Source organism: Girardinichthys multiradiatus, chromosome 23 (assembly GCF_021462225.1).
Source record: "Girardinichthys multiradiatus isolate DD_20200921_A chromosome 23, DD_fGirMul_XY1, whole genome shotgun sequence".
NCBI classification, from domain to species: Eukaryota; Metazoa; Chordata; class Actinopteri; order Cyprinodontiformes; family Goodeidae; genus Girardinichthys; species Girardinichthys multiradiatus.
Genome location: NC_061815.1, coordinates 934,299 through 953,365, shown reverse-complemented (window position 1 = coordinate 953,365; position 19,067 = coordinate 934,299). Strand labels below are relative to the sequence as shown.

General features: G+C 39.6%; 1 protein-coding gene across 1 annotated transcript; it reads left to right on the top strand.

Annotated features, from left to right (window-relative positions):
- The first annotated feature begins 5,738 nt into the window (after positions 1-5,738).
- igbp1 (immunoglobulin (CD79A) binding protein 1) lies at positions 5,739-15,175 on the top strand. Its single transcript, XM_047354444.1, has 3 exons — positions 5,739-6,256; positions 12,997-13,332; positions 14,208-15,175. The coding sequence occupies exons 1-3, from the start codon at positions 5,783-5,785 to the stop codon at positions 14,475-14,477; spliced, it is 1,080 nt and encodes a 359-aa protein (XP_047210400.1). The 5' UTR covers positions 5,739-5,782; the 3' UTR covers positions 14,478-15,175.
- Positions 15,176-19,067: the final 3,892 nt, after the last annotated feature.

The following is a 19,067-nucleotide window of genomic DNA, read 5'->3' as shown; positions in this document are numbered from 1 at the left end:
AAAGGAAAAACAAAATATATATATTTCTGCTTTTATTTTTAATTTTGTCAGGATCGGTCCTCCATAGCTCTGGCCAACCGGGACGTATGACACGCTATGTTCCGAACTCCCGATCCAATTGAAAGCGCTCTAATCGGCTTCCAAGACACCAGAACACATTCACTCCACCAGAGGATGGATTCAGCGTGCAGTCCTTGTTATCACCACTAGGTTTCCAGACTACACACTTCCTCAGTCCACCGATCTCTTTCACACAGTACAAGTGATGTAAGAACATTAATCATCATTCATAATACTATTGTTTACCTGTGCCTGTAAAAACAGATGGGGACTTATTTTTTATATCTTCGTACGCAAGTTTCCTGGAGTGTCAAGATCATTGAGTCATTAATCAATTAATCAACCAATCCACAGAATAAATCCATATAGATCAATTTACCAATTAATTCAACCAATCAATCAACCCTGAGGTTGACCGATCCCCGCTCCTCGGGCCGAATCCGCCATCTTATTCAAACCTTTCTTCGTTAAATCACTGATTAGTTTTTCTATCTCATGCATGAGTTCTCTACCTCTGACGTCTTTTTACCTCTTCATCTTTTTCACCATTTTCCCCAACAATAAAGACTAAGTGAATGTCACTCCGTACATAAATTTGGATCAGTGGAAGTCCAGAAGAAGAGACATGAGAACCGAGCCTTGCAGTAAAAGGGTCTGTCTACCAGCTATTTCTGCCTACGTGAGATGACCGCGGTCTGTACCGAAGGCTCGGTCCCCCCGCCGCCGCTGTTTGGGTCCTCCTTGCAGGGTTGGTCTCGTTTGGAACCTGGTTCTACGAGCCCCCACTATTGTAAAATGGGAGTTTTTACTCTTTTCTCCCTGTGCACCACCGGGTCCGTTTCTCTCCGGTTCCGAGACCCAACCAGTAAAACCAGCAAAGTATTTACCTTGTGAAATAATGAGAAATTGTTAAGTATAAAATCAAGATTTAATGCCAAAATGATCAGTGTACAGAGTATAGTATTGAACAGATACAGAATGACATTCACCTTCGGTACCGGGCCCCCATCAGCCCATCTTAGAGATGAACTGAGAGGAGCAAAGAATGGAGCGTGAGTCCTGCGTTTATCTTTGCCTGTTCTTAACCCTCCTAAAGGTCATCCTCTGGTATCAGTTTATCCTTGACTATGTGTTGCATCTTATGTGATATCAACAGTTATGTTGTGTAAGCTGTAGCAGTGAGCGGTGCGGCAGATAAGCAACAAGGGCAGATATATTTAATTAAGGCAGCAAAGAGATGATTAGAAAAGGCCACAGAATCATACATCCATAACAATACCTTAATGCATTAAAACAGCTGTCCACTTGATTTTGATTTTTTTTTGCGTCATGCCACTTTCTCCACACCGAATGGTGGCAGTAATGCATCAATACACTGTTTGCAAACCACCAATAACATCAAGAAAGAAGAAGAAAAAAGAGAAGCCGCAGCAGCCAATAAACAGAAAAGGTAGAAGAAGACGACGACAGCAGAGAATGTGGAATATTTATTAAGCAAGGGATACAATATCAGGTATTAGGGAAAGGGAAAGAACTTGAATATATAGTAATTGAGATATGGGAACACGAAGGTAAATTTAAAATAATAAATTTTTATAATCCATGTAAAACATTGTCAATTGAAATAATGGAGGAATTAAATGAATATTTGGAAGGGAAAGTAATTTGGTGTGGAGATTTTAATGCAAATAGTACATTGTGGGGTAATTGTAATAATAAAAATGGACAAGTTATAGAAGAATTAATGGAAATAAAAAATCTAGTATGTATTAATGATGGGAGGGGAACAAGAATCAATGTAAGAACAGGGATGGAATCAGTTATTGATTTAACAATGGTTTCAAATGGTTTAGCTGGTAGTTGTGAGTGGTGAAAAAATCAACTACAGGTAGTGATCATTATCCCATTATAATAAGAGTAGGATTAACTTTAAATAATAAGAATATAAGTGTCAATAAAAAACTAAATTTTAATAAGGCAGACTGGACTAAATTTAGATACTTGAGTCAAATAAACTTAGAGAAAGTAGATATGAGAATGGATATAAATGATGTAAATTTAAAAATTTGTAAGGTAATCATGGAAGCAGCAGATAATTCTATAAAGAAAGCAGGGTGTAAAAGTAATAAGAAAATGGTACCATGGTGGACAAATGAATGTAAAGAAGCAATAAAGTTAAGAAATAAAGCATTTAAGGTACTAAAAGGAAATCCAATTTATAAGAATTTAATTGATTATAAAAGAAAGGAAGCAAACGTAAGGAGAACTATTAAGAAGGTAAAAAGAGAATATTGGAGAAATTTCTGTAGCACAATAGGGAAAGAAACAAAAATAGAAAAAATTTGGAAAATAATTAAAAGAATGAATGGCATAAAGAGAAAGTTTGAATATCCTATATTAAAAATAAATAATATAAATATAGTAAAAGATGAAGATAAAGTTGAAATATTGGCAAGAATATTTAGTAAAATTAACAGTTCAAATAATATTAGTGAAGAGGGGAGAAAAGGAAGAGAAAATACAAAACTTATATATAAAGATGTATTACAGAGTGTTGAAGAAACAAATAATCTGTTAAATGTTGAATTTACAAAAGCTGAATTAAATTATGCACTTAGGAAGACAAAAAATACAGCACCAGGTAAAGATCAAATTTGATACAGAATGATAAGGCAACTTGGTGGAAAATCGAAAGATATAATATTACAATTATATAATAAAATATGGGAGGAGGGAAAATTACCACTGAGCTGGAAGTAATCAATTATAGTACTGTTGTGGAATTTTCTTATCAAAGTGGGTAGAAGTTGACTCATAACAAGAGAAAATCCGGACTTTGTCTTATAAGTTTTATTCAAAGGCATTTAGCGTTTGAAGACCCTGACACTGAGGTTAGTCAGTGAAACAGAGCCCTGATCAACATTTACACACAGTATTTATACCAGAACATGACAGTGTTATCTCAACTGCAAAGAGTTTTAGAAATATGGCCCCTAGACCCTCCCCGGGTCAGAGTTAACAAAGTTATTTATGAGGGCACCCATCTACCTTCCCTTGAAATATACACTTCAGGAAGTGTTAACCATAAAACTCTCCAGCATTTGAATTTAGAGTCCATCTGCTCTAAATAACAGAACACTAATAAAACACAGAGGTCAGAGGTGAGAGGTAGATGGAAGGTCACCTGTGGGTGATAAAAGACAGAATCAAATGAGAGAGGTGAAGGGAATATCAGAGCACTTTGAAATAATTTTCCATTACAGTACCAATAGCTTTAACATCAAATCTATGTAAAATAATGGAAAAAATGATTAATAGTAGAGTAGTATATTATTTAAATAATAAAGGATATATGTCAAAGTATCAAAGTGGTTTTAGAAAAGGGAGGAGTACTAATGATCCAATGCTTTGCTTAGAGCATGAAATTAGAAGAGCACAGGTAAATAAAGAAAGTGTAGTGGCTGTATTTTTTGATATAGAAAAAGCATATGATATGATGTGGGTGGAAGGATTATTAATTAAATTACAAATACTGGGCATTAAAGGGAAAATATTTAAATGGATCAAAGACTTTTTAACAAATAGGAAAATACAAGTTAGAATTGGGGAAGTGATCTCAGGAAAATATATAGTAGAAAATGGAACTCCACAGGGGAGTATTATAAGTCCGTTATTGTTTTCAATTATGATAAATGATGTATTTAAAGATATTGGAAAAGTAATGGGATGTTCACTTTTTGCAGACGATGGAGCTGTTTGGAAAAGAGGAAAAAATGTAGATTTCATTGTAAAGAAATTACAAGAGGTTATTATTGAAATAGAGAAATGGGCGTTACAATGGGGATTAAAATTTTCAGTTGAAAAAACCAAAGTAATGATATTTAATCAGAAAAAAATAAACAAGGAAATAAAATTAAAATTATATAACCAAGAATTAGAGCAAGTAAAGTATATAACATTTTTAGGATTATGGTTTGATGAAAAACTAAAATGGAATATACATATTCAAAAAGTTGTTGATAAATGTAAGAAAATGTTAAATATTATGAGATGCTTGGCTGGCAGTGACTGGGGAGCAGATAGGAAATCACTAAAACAGATTTACACAGGAATGATAAGATCTAACATAGACTTTGGTTTTATAGTTTACGGTTCAGCAGCTAAAACACATCTGGTTAAATTAGATATTATCCAACATCAGGCATTAAGATTATGTACTGGAGCATTTAAAACTACACCAACAGCAGCAATAGAAATAGAAATGGAAGAAATGCCGTTAGAATTAAGAAGAATAAAACTAGAAATAAATTATTGGTTAAATTTACAAGGTAATAACTTGGATCATCCAATTTGGGAAATTTTAAATCCATGTTGGGAAAAAGAAAAGAAAGAAATGAAGAGTTTTGGATGGACAATTGAAAATAAAGTAAAATAATTTAAAATAATTGATTTAGAAATTAGTCAAACATCACCAGTATCAATTATACCACCATGGATTCTACCAGAAGCAACAGTAGATATGTCAATAATGGAAAAGAAGCAAGATAAATCTTCCATAGTAGATAGTTATTCAGTACAGATACATTTAAATAATTATTATAGATATATTCAAATATATACAGATGCATCAAAAATAAAAGGAAAAGTAGGAATAGCTTTTGTAGTACCAGAATTCAATCTAAAAATAGGAAAATGAATTACAGACGGCTTATCAGTATACACAGGAGAAATATTGGCTATATTATTAGCTTTACAATGGGTAGAAGACATAAAACCATTAAAAACAGTCATTTGCTCAGATTCAAGCTCTGCATTATTAAGTTTAAAATATAATCAATCAGATAGTAGGATGGACATTTTATTAGAAATATTTCATACATTATACAGAATACAAAAAATGGGCTTGATAGTTATATTTGTGTGGGTTCCAGCACATGTTGGAGTAGAAGGAAACGAGAGGGCAGATAAAATAGTAAAGAGGATAATTCAAAATCCTATTCGTTTTACAGTTAAAACAAGTAAATCTGAGGGAAAGAGTTTTGTTCAAGGAAAGCTGATGGAAAAATAGCAAAAAAGGTGGGATGAAGGAAAAACAGAAAGATGGTTTTATAAAATTCAGAAGATAGTAGGAGAAAGAAGAAATGGAAGACGAAATAGAAAGGAGGAAAGAGTGATAACAAGGTTGAGATTTGGGCATACAGGACTTAATTTACAGTTTTTAAAATTCAAAAGCATGATACTGGTAAATGTGATTACTGTGGAAAATATGAAACAATAGAACATGTTATATTAGAATGTCATAAATATGAAAGAGAAAGACGATATATGAGGAGAGAGTTTGAAGGTATTAAGGAAAATGTTAATTTATTAGATATTTTGAGGAAGAATTTAGGGAGTAAACATATACAAATAGTGATTCGTTTTTTAAAGAAAACAAAATTATTTCATAGAATTTGATAATAGTAGATAAAATTGTGAAAGTATGGAGGATATAGAAGGGTAGAATACAATGTAATGTGTAAGTATGTCTATTTGTATATATACATATAGGTAAGATATATTTATTTATTTAATTTGTAGAATTAAATATATATATATATAAATAGATAGACCGACACGAACCACACTCCATACCAGTAAGTGGCGGTAATGCTACTAAAAGTTTGTTGCCAACCGCCAATAAAACCAAGAAGAAGAAGAAGAAGAAGACGACGACAGCAAGATGGCAGAAAGCAGAGATAATATCACTGTTGGACAATCATCAACTTCAGACACCGAACAGTTAAAATTATCTGACTTGTTAGAGCGTGGCTGGAAGATATTTGAGGACTTGGACAATTCAAACGAACCGTTTGGCCCCGACTCTGTCCACCGCGTTAAACGCGGTGTTAACATGTTGGAAGAAGCGTCGAGCATGGTTGCTCAGCTCGACCTGTTTAGTGGCAACGAAGAGCTGGAAGAGATCGCCACTGCTGACCTGAAGTACCTGCTGCTGCCTGCTCTGTTAGGGGCCCTGCACATGAAACAGAGCAGCCAGCACAAGCGTCTGGAGACCGTGCAGACAGCCCGGCTTTACTTCATGAATTTCTTGAAGACATGTCACGACTACAACATCTCCCAGTTTGAGCTGCCGAAATCATCAAATAAAAACGGCGTGTCCGAGGAAGCAGCGGAGGGCGGATTTTCCAAAGGCAAGGTAAAAACGAGCCTGAGACAGATGACACCATTGGCTGTCTCATTTGCAGGTTCATTACAGAGATGCATTGTGGGAATCCAGCGTGTTACTTGGTTGGTTTAAAGACGCCTCAGAAGTCCTTTGTGTAGATTATGTGCAGTGGTGTTTCTGCACCTACCTACCCTAAGAAATACGGTGTGACTTTTTGTATGTCAGTGTATAGGACGAGCTACTCTTAGTTTGTTAGGGAAACCCAGATTCCTTAGATCATATCAACATTTTACCAAAATTCAATGACATTGGGTGTTTTTACAGGAGATTGACCCAACAATGCAATCTGAACAAGGAACCCTCTGACTGCCATCATAGGAAGAGATATCACTTCAAAAATTTATTTGCAATGGTTTTTTGATTATTATATTGCTTTCGTGATTTTTAAAATTGAAATTCATGTCTCTAAACTTGGGCTGTATAGCGCACAAAGTAACACAACATTCCCCCGCCTACACCTGTTGCTTCACATTCTGTCTGCTGGCATAGGACAGCTAATTGTGGATGGGTACCGAACTCGATACTTTTATAGGTACCGACCGAATTCCATCGGTATTACTGAGTACCAATTCACGTAAAATCAAACGGTACCATGTTTCGGTAGGTAAATGCCTCATTGTGACACTGAGGTAGTGTAAGAGTGGGCGATTATCCATCGCAGACATGAACACAGCATTGCACGCACAAGAGCGTAATGACGTCAGTAGCCACTGGTACCGTCAAAAAAGCAAGCATGGTTGATAAAAAGTACTTGAAAGTATAGTTCCACTTTTCAAAATGTGATGCAGATTACGCTCGCTGTAATATTGCGAGCGTAATCTCGCAATATTACACATTGGATATTTGTGATCCAATGTGCAAGTCCAGCAATGGGAATACTTCTAATCTGAGGAAGCACCTGCAGCGTTTCCCCTATCACTATACAAGGGGGGCGCCCCGCCCTGCCATCCAGAACGCCCACCCCCCCAAGAGGGTCACGGGCATGTAGTAATAGTATGTTTTAACAGTTAATGTCATTCATTTTAATAGAACACGTCATGAAGGATTTCTGTCCCTGCTAGTTTGGCCATAGAAAGTTGCTACTCTACTTTCTATGGCCAAACTAGAAAAAAGCCTCCTCAAACTCTGCGTCACAAACGCTGACACACTGAGCTACGTGCGGTCGCACGCAGTTGAACACAAGCTCCTGACAGCGGACAGAAAAACATGCCACTAAAACCTAGAAAGCAGGCAAGGATATCTGCGGTTTTAAAAAACGCCAAATTTTGGTTTTAAGGCAGCACTTCCTCTCCTGCGAGCAGCAGCAGAGCTAACTCTCCCACTCCTGGTACATATGGTGAAGGTACAAGTACACAAGTTAGCCCAAGTGTTTCATGCCTGCCTCTGACACGCAGCTAAAGTCCAGTCACCACCGAATAAAAGTTCTTAACCTGGCTTGGCTGTCGGAGGTGAAATAATACCCCTGGATCTATAAGACTGAGCTTGGTACTTAAATACATACATGATAGATAGAGAAAAGATGGAAAGAGACAGAAACAGGTAAAAGATGTGATAAAGACACAGAAAAATGGAGAAATAAAAAAGATTGAGACAGTGAAAGATAAAGAAAAAAGATGGATAGAGACGTACAGGGGTTGGACAATGAAACTGAAACACCTGGTTTTAGACCACAATAATTTATTAGTATGGTGTAGGGCCTCCTTTTGCAGCTAATACAGCATCAATTCATCTTGGGAATGACATATACAACTCCTGCACAGTGGTCAGAGGGATTTTAAGCCATTCTTCTTGCAGGATAGTGGCCAGGTCACTACGTGATACTGGTGGAGGAAAACGTTTCCTGACTCGCTCCTCCAAAACACCCCAAAATGGCTCAATAATATTTAGATCTGGTGACTGTGCAGGCCATGGGAGATGTTCAACTTCACTTTCATGTTCATCAAACCAATCTTTCACCAGTCTTGCTGTGTATATTGGTGCATTGTCATCCTGATACACGGCACCGCCTTCAGGATACAATGTTTGAACCATTGGATGCACATGGTCCTCAAGAATGGTTCGGTAGTCCTTGGCAGTGACGCACCCATCTAGCACAAGTATCGGGCCAAGGGAATGCCATGATATGGCAGCCCAAACCATCACTGATCCACCCCCATGCTTCACTCTGGGCATGCAACAGTCTGGGTGGTACGCTTCTTTGGGGCTTCTCCACACCGTAACTCTCCAGGATGTGGAGAAAACAGTAAAGTGGACTCATCAGAGAACAATACATGTTTCACATTGTCCACAGCCCAAGATTTGTGCTCCTTGCACCATTGAAACCGACGTTTGGCATTGGCATGAGTGACCAAAGGTTTTGCTATAGCGGCCCGGCCTTGTATATTGACCCTGTGGAACTCCTGATGGACAGTTCTGGAGGAAACAGGAGAGTTGAGGTGCACATTTAATTCTGCCGTGATTTGGGCAGCCGTGGTTTTATGTTTTTTGGATACAATCCGGGTTAGCACCAGAACATCCCTTTCAGACAGCTTCCTCTTGCGTCCACAGTTAATCCTGTTGGACGTGGTTCGTCCTTCTTGGTGGTATGCTGACATTACCCTGGATACCGTGGCTCTTGATGCATCACAAAGACTTGCTGTCTTGGTCACAGATGCGCCAGCAAGACGTGCACCAACAATTTGTCCTCTTTTGAATTCTGGTATGTCTCCCATAATGTTGTGTGCATTTCAATATTTTGAGCAAAACTGTGCTCTTACCCTGCTAATTGAACCTTCACACTCTGCTCTTACTGGTGCAATGTTCAATCAATGAAGACTGGCTACCAGGCTGGTCCAAATTTGGCCTTGAAATCTCCCACACTAAAATGACAGGTGTTTCACTTTCATTGATCAACCCCTGTATATGTATATATATATATATATATATATATATATATATATACACTGCTCAAAAAAATAAAGGGAACACTTAAACAACACAATATAACTGTTATATATAAAGGTGTCACAGGTAGACACAGAGTCAGGTCAGGTGTAGCTTCTAGGAAGAGAAAAGAGAGAACATAAAGTTAGAAGCTGAAATAACAGCAAATAATGCAAAACTGGAGAGTAGTGTGAGAATGTAGCGAAGAGAGTGAAAGTGTTCATTATGTCCTCCAGCAGCCTAAGCCTATAGCAGCATAACTACAGAGATAGCTCAGGATAACCTAAGCCACTCTAACTATAAGCTTTATCAAAAAGGAAAGTTTTAAGCCTAGCCTTAAAAGTAGACAGGGTGTCTGCCTCACGGACTAAAACTGGGAGCTGGTTCCACAGGAGAGGAGCCTGATAACTAAAGGATCTGCCTCCCATTCTACTTCTAGAGACTCTAGGAACCACCAGTAAACCTGCAGTCTGAGAACAAAGTGCTCTCTTAGGAACATATGGACCAATCAGATCTCTGATGTATGATGGAGCTAGATCATTAAGGGCTTTATATGTGAGGAGGAGAATTTTAAATTCTATTCTGGATTTAACAGGGAGCCAATGAAGGGAAGCTAAAATAGGAGAAATATGATCTCTCTTTTTAATTTTCATCAGAACTCTTGCTGCAGCATTTTGAATCAGCTGAAGGCTTTTAACTGCATTTTGTGGACATCCTGATAGTAAATAATTACAATAGTCCAGCCTTGAAGTAACAAATGCATGGACTAGTTTTTCAGCGTCACTCCTAGATAGGATATTTCTAATTTTGGCAATGTTCCGGAGGTGAAAGAAGGAAATCCTAGAAACCTGTTTAATATGGGATTTAAATGACATGTCCTGGTCAAAGTTAACACCAAGGTTTTTTACTTTATTATCAGAGGTCAATTTAATGTCATTCAGGTTAAGTGATTGACTAAGCAGTTTCTTTTTTAAAGACTCCGGTCCAAAGACAACAACTTCTGTATTGTCTAAAATTTAGAAGCAGAAAATTTAAAGTCATCCAAGTTTTTATGTCTTCAAGACATGCTTGTAGTCTATCTAACTGGTTGGGCTCATCAGGATTCATGGATAAGTAAAGCTGTGTATCATCAGTGTAACAGTGAAAATTTATTCTATGCTGCCTGATAATTTGACCTATTGGAAGCATATATATAGTAAAGAGAATTGGCCCAAGTACTGAACCCTGTGGTACTCCACAATTAACCCTGGAGTTTAAAGATGATTTGTCATTTACATGAACAAACTGGAATCTGTCAGACAGATAAGATTTCAACCACCCTAGTGCTGTTCCCCTGATGGGGGGCCTAAACTGATCCGGGAGAGGGAGCACTGCAAGACCCAACCTGACACAAAAAACAGGCACACAGTCACAATCACACATTCCCACCCTCATGCGTACACATAAAAATACTCACACCCACGCACCCAATGTAAAGACAAACAACAATGGATGTCTTACACTTACTTACACTCCCCATGCATACTCTATACTCCCAGGTACAGGTGCCGATATCCCAGAGGGGCAACCATCCCCGGACCCAGGAGATGGTCCCCTTCCCTGCGGGCGTGGAGACAGACAGACCGCCCCAGCACCAGCCCAGATTAGTGTCGGCACTGCCCGAACCAGAGCAGCCCGGACCCTGCCCCAACGACCACCATCCTCATCCAGAGAGGGGGCCATGTACAAAAGAGCGGTCTACATGGACCAAACTAGCTCGCCAACCAGAGCCGCCACAGGAAGAAACGGTCCCAACCCCCCGACAAATTCTGATCCCAACCCCACGAGCCCCCCACCCCCAATTAACTCCAACATGAATTTCCCCACCGGCCGCGCCCCCAACCAGGATACAGATTTCGAACACATGCCACCGAACCCAAACACCATGAATTCCCTCTCCACAGGAGCACACCCCCACAGATGAGCTCCATCCCCGAAAAGCAGAGGAAGCCTCACCCACACAGCGCAAGCTCCACACATAGCCCTACTCCAAGCAGCCCCGCCGCATCCTGCCCCCCACAACACAGTGTGCCGCAAGGCAAGGGCCCTGTGCAACGCCACCTCAGCCTCCGCCCACAGGCACAACAGGGTAGACACCACCGAGCACCGGGCCCACAACAGAACCCCTGACCCCACACCAAGACGGGACAAACTCACCGGAAAGCGCCCAAGGCCGGCATACCCCACCACTTCCCCCGCAACCACACAAACACACGACATCACCACTGCAACAATAGCCCAGGGAGAAACATTATCCAGCTCAGCTCTACCATCGCTGCTCAGCCAATCCAAATGCCGGTGACCCTACATCCAAGAAGAGGACACAACCCCCCAAACACACACGCTGCAGCCCTTCCATGCCACCCTCTAGCCAGCAGAGCAGCACACCTCCAAGCCCTTCCAACCATCCAGTGCCAGCATCCCCAGCCTGCCAGTTTATGAGAGGGAAACATGCACCAGCTGGTTAACCGGGCTGGGCAGGCCAACCGCTCCAGGCCAAGCATAACCCGCCAGCCACTCCAGTGCTGGCAAAAGACATGCTCCACCGCCCCGACTGCCAACAGCAGACCGGCGCCTGGCCAGGGGCCAGAGCCACAGAAGGAAGCATTGGAGAAAGCCACCACAGCACGCCAAGGACAGCTAATGTTAATTCTTAAAATTTATATGATTAGAACCGACAACTAGTAAAAATCCCAAATTCAGTATCTCAGAAAATTAGAATATTACTTAAGACCAATACAAAAAAAGGATTTTTAGAAATGTGGCCAACTGAAAAGAATGAACATGAAATGTATGAGCATGTACAACACTCAATACTTAGTTGGGGCTTCTTTTGCCAGGATTACTGCAGCAATGCGGCGTGGCATGGAACCTTGATATTCAAAGTAAATGCAAAATGTACTTCAGAGAACATAACTTTGGACCACTCAGCAGCAGCCCAGTCCTTTTTGTCTTTAGCCCAGGCAAGAAGCTTCTGCCGCTGTCTCTTGTTCAAGAGTGGCATGACTCAAGGAATGCAACAGCTGAAACCCATGTATTGCATACGTCTATGGGTGGTGGTTCTTGAAGCACTGACTCCACTCTTTGTGAATCTCCCCCACATTTTTGAATGGGTTTTGTTTCACAATCCTCTCCAGGGTGCAACTATCCCTATTGGTTTTACACCTTTTTCTACCACATCTTTTCCTTCCCTTCGCCTCTCTATTAATGTGCTTGGACACAGAGATATGTGAACAGCCAGCCTCTTTGGCAATTTCCTTTTGAGTCTTGCCCTTCTTGTGCAAAGTGGCAATGGTCGTCTTTTGGACAACTGTCAAGTCACCAGTCTTCTCCATGATTGTGTCCCCTACAGAACTAGACTGAAAGACCATTTAAAGGCCTTTGCAGGTGTTTAGAGTTAATTAGCTGATTAGAGTGTTGCACCAGGTGTCTTCAATATTGAACGTTTTCACAATATTTTAATTTTCTGAGACACTCAATTTGGGATTTTCATTAGTTGTCAGTTATAATCATCAAAATTACAAGAAATAAACATTTGAAATACATCAGTCTGCCTGTAATGAATCAATATAATATACAAGTTTCACCTTTTGAATGGAATTACTGAAATACATTTTTTCATGATATTCTAATTTTGGCACCTGTACAGTCAAACTGAAAATAAAAAAAGGTTGTGGTTCATCCTAATCTAGTACTCTGTTAGAAATAAATTAATAGACTCTGACTTATTTATGTACCTTTGGTGTCAGTCTTTTTCTCCAGATCCATCAAATCTGGTTACCATGGCAGCAAAGAGACAAACGAAAATAGAACGGTATCGACAGAGAAAGGAGCTGGAGGCTAGACTGTTGGATGTTCGCAGAGTTATGGAGGGTGGACAAGCCGATGATGAGGTCAGCAGAGATTTTTATCTTCTGAATGTCCAGAGGTGGATCACTGTTTGTCTGGAGGAGATCGAGGCCATTGACCAGGAGATGAAGATACTTAAAAACATGGATGTTCTGAAGCAGGGCCCTGCTCATCAACCAGCTCAGCCGTCCAGACATCCAATGAAACCCTTCATCCTCACTAGAGATGCTTTACAAGTGAGTTTGTGTGATGATGGCAACACATTTACTAGCTGCTTTAGTATGTGCAGGGACAGCCATCCTTAGGATATACAGTTGCAGTGAACTCAGACTTTATTATTTTATCTTAACTTGATAAATTAACTTTTTAATTTTAAGAGTTCACTTCCGATGCGGCGCTGATGGTGTAGGGATTAAAGCACACAACCATATGCAGAGGCTACAGTCCTTGAAGTTCGAGTCCCGGACCCGGCGACATTTGCCAAATGTCTCCCCCTCTCTCTACCCCTCTTTTGTGTCTGTCTACTGTCAAAAAAATAAAAAATAAAGGCCACTAGTGCCGAAAGAATCTCTTAAGAGATCACTTCCATATGCAGTGATACACATGCTGTACAAATAAAATTTGCCAATGCTAAAAATGACCAATATCCACATCTCAGATATCAAAATGACCAGACAAAACTCTGCTAAAGGCCTTCTCTAAGCATTTATGTGGGCATGTAATTAAAACACAATAACAGTGAATGATATTTTTTGCCTCTGCAGACATCACCATGAAAAGCAAATCGTATAAGATACCAAACAGATTTTTTTATTCATTATGTGAGATAACATAATGTAATGATGATCAGACAATCACCAGCATTGTTAAGTGTCTTTAAGAAACACGGACAATTTCTGACAGATACAATGTCTGCAGCCAGGTCTGTTGTACAAATTGGGTCACTGTGTAAATGCTGACAGTCAAGTGGATGGAAAATATGGGCCTTCATTGGCTGAAAACAGTGCAGATATGATCACAATGATCAGTCTGCTTTTAGCTCCAGTACAGGTTTTCTTTTTCCAAACATGCTGATTCATTGTGTGATGGATTTCATTTCCCTTGTCCACAGGCTCGTGTACTCGGGGCTGGGTATCCTAGCGTTCCAACCATGACAGTGGATGACTGGTATGAGCAACAAAAAAAACGAATCCTGCCTGATCAGGGCAGTCCAAGGAAAGTTGCTGTGGAAGACAACTCTGATGCAAAGGAGAGAGATGAAGAAGAAAAAGAGAAAAGTGCTGAAAATGATGATGAGGAGTCTTTGCTAAAAGCCAGAAATTGGGATGACTGGAAAGACAGTCACCGCAGAGGATATGGAAACCGCCAGAACATGGGCTAACCCTTCCCCAACACAGTCTTGATTTCACGTTCATGATGTAAACAAAGGAGTGGCTGTTCTTCACATTGCTGCTCCCAAACATTGAAGTATAAGATGGTCTCAGACTTTGGAGTTGCCTTTTCATGTTATGTTTATCCTCTGTGGTAAGGGTTGTTTCATTAAACTTTGGAGCACCAGTTAAAACAGCTGCAATGGTTTTAATGGAGTCCAGCCTTTGCATGTTCTTTTAATACATGTTCTGGTATACATAAAACAAATTCATTAGTGCCATGGTTTTAAAATGTACACATTAGGTGGTGATTGTATAATTAGGCTTTATCCTTTTTGTTTTTATTCTGTCACAGATTGAAGAAATCTTACTTTAGCCAAATGATGCAAGTATCAGCATGTGATGTCAACAGACCTGGAGATATCCGCAGATTAGTTTAAAAAAGCTTTCAGTAGATTTCTTGTATTGTGGAATATGAAGCGGTTGGAGTGGAGACCTCCTAATAAAAGTGCTCAGCTAACTCATGATCAGCCTGAAGGGAACCCATCATCTAGAACGTATCAAAACATTAAGCATTTTTTAGCAATTTTAATGTTGTAGATTTTTGCATCATATTAGTCTTGCATCAACCAATTATGCAGGTAGTTTTTATGTCACAAGCAAAAATCTCTGTCTGATTTGGTGAATAAAGCATACAGCATCTCCTTAATCTGATAAATTATATTAAAAGCACTATTAGTTTTTTTCTATGGTAGAAAAAGACTGAATCAAAATTCACAATTGAGTGTTTCTGCTCCTTTGTTTTCCACTTATAAAAAGAAAATCACTGTTTATAGGGCTCTTCCTTTTTGCATCCTGCACCCCAAAAACAATTTGGACAACCTACCCCTAAGAAATGTGGAGCTAGAGCTTCAAATGAGCGACAAATATTTTGAAGTTCTAAAGAATTGTTGTGCAACAATATATTTAGTTTGGTTATTAGCAACTATGCATAATTAACAATTATGAATTTGTCCCTCCAATTAAATCTACTAATGTTAGAATATTAAAGTTTTAGTCAGACTAACAAATCAGAGCACCAGTGTTGGGTAACAGTGATGGGTTTAACTGTTAGCAACTATGAAATATAATTATGAACAGAACAACGTAAAGTCAACAAATCAGGGCACAACCTGATCAAGAATCATTAGCCTAACCACTTTCATTCTGTCAGCTAATACAGGTCCTTCTCAAAAAATTAGCATATTGTGATAAAGTTCATTATTTTCCATAATGTAATGATGAAAATTTAACATTCATATATTTTAGATTCATTGCACACTAACTGAAATATTTCAGGTCTTTTATTGTCTTAATACGGATGATTTTGGCATACAGCTCATGAAAACCCAAAATTCCTATCTCACAAAATTAGCATATCATTAAAAGGGTCTCTAAACGAGCTATGAACCTAATCATCTGAATCAACGAGTTAACTCTAAACACCTGCAAAAGATTCCTGAGGCCTTTAAAACTCCCAGCCTGGTTCATCACTCAAAACCCCAATCATGGGTAAGACTGCCGACCTGACTGCTGTCCAGAAGGCCACTATTGACACCCTCAAGCAAGAGGGTAAGACACAGAAAGAAATTTCTGAACGAATAGGCTGTTCCCAGAGTGCTGTATCAAGGCACCTCAGTGGGAAGTCTGTGGGAAGGAAAAAGTGTGGCAGAAAACGCTGCACAACGAGAAGAGGTGACCGGACCCTGAGGAAGATTGTGGAGAAGGGCCGATTCCAGACTTTGGGGGACCTGCGGAAGCAGTGGACTGAGTCTGGAGTAGAAACATCCAGAGCCACCGTGCACAGGCGTGTACAGGAAATGGGCTACAGGTGCCGCATTCCCCAGGTCAAGCCACTTTTGAACCAGAAACAGCGGCAGAAGCGCCTGACCTGGGCTACAGAGAAGCAGCACTGGACTGTTGCTCAGTGGTCCAAAGTACTTTTTTTCGGATGAAAGAAAATTCTGCATGTCATTCGGAAATCAAGGTGCCAGAGTCTGGAGGAAGACTGGGGAGAAGGAAATGCCAGAAGTCCAGTGTCAAGTACCCACAGTCAGTGATGGTCTGGGGTGCCGTGTCAGCTGCTGGTGTTGGTCCACTGTGTTTTATCAAGGGCAGGGTCAATGCAGCTAGCTATCAGGAGATTTTGGAGCACTTCATGCTTCCATCTGCTGAAAAGCTTTATGGAGATGAAGATTTCATTTTTCAGCACGACCTGGCACCTGCTCACAGTGCCAAAACCACTGGTAAATGATTTACTGACCATGGTATCACTGTGCTCAATTGGCCTGCCAACTCTCCTGACCTGAACCCCATAGAGAATCTGTGGGATATTGTGAAGAGAACGTTGAGAGACTCAAGACCCAACACTCTGGATGAGCTAAAGGCTGCTATCGAAGCATCCTGGGCCTCCATAAGACCTCAGCAGTGCCACAGGCTGATTGCCTCCATGCCACGCCGCATTGAAGCAGTCATTTCTGCAAAAGGATTCCCGACCAAGTATTGAGTGCATAACTGTACATGATTATTTGAAGGTTGATGTTTTTTGTATTAAAAACACTTTTCTTTTTTTGGTCGGATGAAATATGCTAATTTTGTGAGATAGGAATTTTGGGTTTTCATGAGCTGTATGCCAAAATCATCCGTATTAAGACAATAAAAGACCTGAAATATTTCAGTTAGTGTGCAATGAATCTAAAATATATGAATGTTAAATTTTCATCATGACATTATGGAAAATAATGAACTTTATCACAATATGCTAATATTTTGAGAAGGACTTGTATAATAGAAAGCAGCAAACAAAAAAAATAAATAAATAGGAACATGTTACTTCGCTGTCTGTTTGATTTTATTAGTATAATAATCAAGCCAATGTTAACATTAACTACCTAAAGTAGGTTTGTGATTTGAAATGAAAGGTAGGTCTAAGTATGGTGAGTTATATTGATATTGGTAATGGTATATTATTAGTGTAATATTTCAACTCTGTCAAAGAACAGTCAAATAATACACACTTTTCTCATCTGATTCAGTGTCTCTTTTGATTACGATGCATAGCAGAACAATGATTTATTTCATTTACAAATGTGGCAGCATAATGCCAAGAAAAGGGAGGCTATAAAAGCGTAAATATATCCTGTTTATTTTAATTGTGGATGCCAAATTTATTTATTCACCCACAAGGACATTTTCCTCTTTGTTTTTGCTCCAGTCGACTTCTGATGGTCCGTCATATTTTTCCCCTTTTGCCAAAGGAGGGAAGCCGACCATCTTTGAGTTCGTTACGGATGCGTAACTAATGTCCCCTCCCTCTCCCCTGCTCCAGAGAAGACGGCAACAAGAAATCCCGTTTTGTTTGATTTCTATTAGAAATAGCTTGGGCAGGATAGAGTAGGATTTTCGGGCGATATAGAATCGCCACAATAAATTGTATGTGCATGCAATGTCTTATTGAAGCTTTGATTGTTGTTGGACTCTGAAAGCCGGTGTGCTTTGAAGCTGTGTGTGTCTCACTGTGTTTTGAACACCTGAGCGCAGACTCAGGTGAATGTAAAAGTTGGACTGCTAGACGTTCTCAGAAGCCTTGAAGATCCAGCTAGAACCTCATGGTGGAACACTCACTGTTCCATTGTCTTCACTCTTAGTGTTTTTCCACTGGTTGCCGCCTAAAGGTTTTATGACCCTTTGTGTTTCACTGAGCTCCAACTTTGGGGGTTTTATGACTGCAGGCTGGTGGAGGCCGCTCCCAAAGCTTTGTTCCATTACCATTTTTGCCTATAAACGTCTGGTTTGACTTTCATAGACTCTCAATGTTGTTTTATCTTTGTTTGGTTAGTTATTTTACCCGTTTTTGTGTAGAATGTTTGCATGCTTGATTAGGTGAAGATTATTGAATCAGAATAGCAGGGTATTAATAAATGTTCATGTAGATAAGGAGAAAACCTTTGTTTATTTTGAACAAGAGGGATTTATATGTCAAAATAAGGTCAAAGTTCCCCCACGTTCAGTGAAGCGGTTGATTAAACAGTGATATTTCACGTGGTTTTTGGTTAATATCAATTTTTAATGATAATTTACTAATCGTAATTGTTAAGGGCTTTGAGCCCATAACTACCACACCAGAAGACATTTCAGATTTTTATTCGTCAGTAATGATTTTTGGTTAAGAAATTATTTTTCTGAATTATGATTTTTAATTAATAGGAATGAAAGTAGGAATGAATTGCTGTTTGTGAATCCAGTATTCATTCATGAACGGGGGTAATTAAGGTGCAAACGTAGCTTGACTTTTCTCTCTGAGGTCTACAGAAGCAAACTGTGTTCCAGAGAGTTCCCAGCAGAGACCCTGTCTCTACAACGCCAAGTGAAGCGGTTTTCCCAGCCTAAAGGAAGGACAACAGGACTGCATCACCGTGGCTAAAGCAGTAACGGGCAGTTCGGTCGACCCGGCAGAAAGAGCCGCCCCACCCCACAGCTACGAAGGTTAGCTGCAAGCTAACCCTTTGTTTACCCACACGTGGATGTTTTCCTCAACGCCCAGGGCAACTTATCTTCAGCAC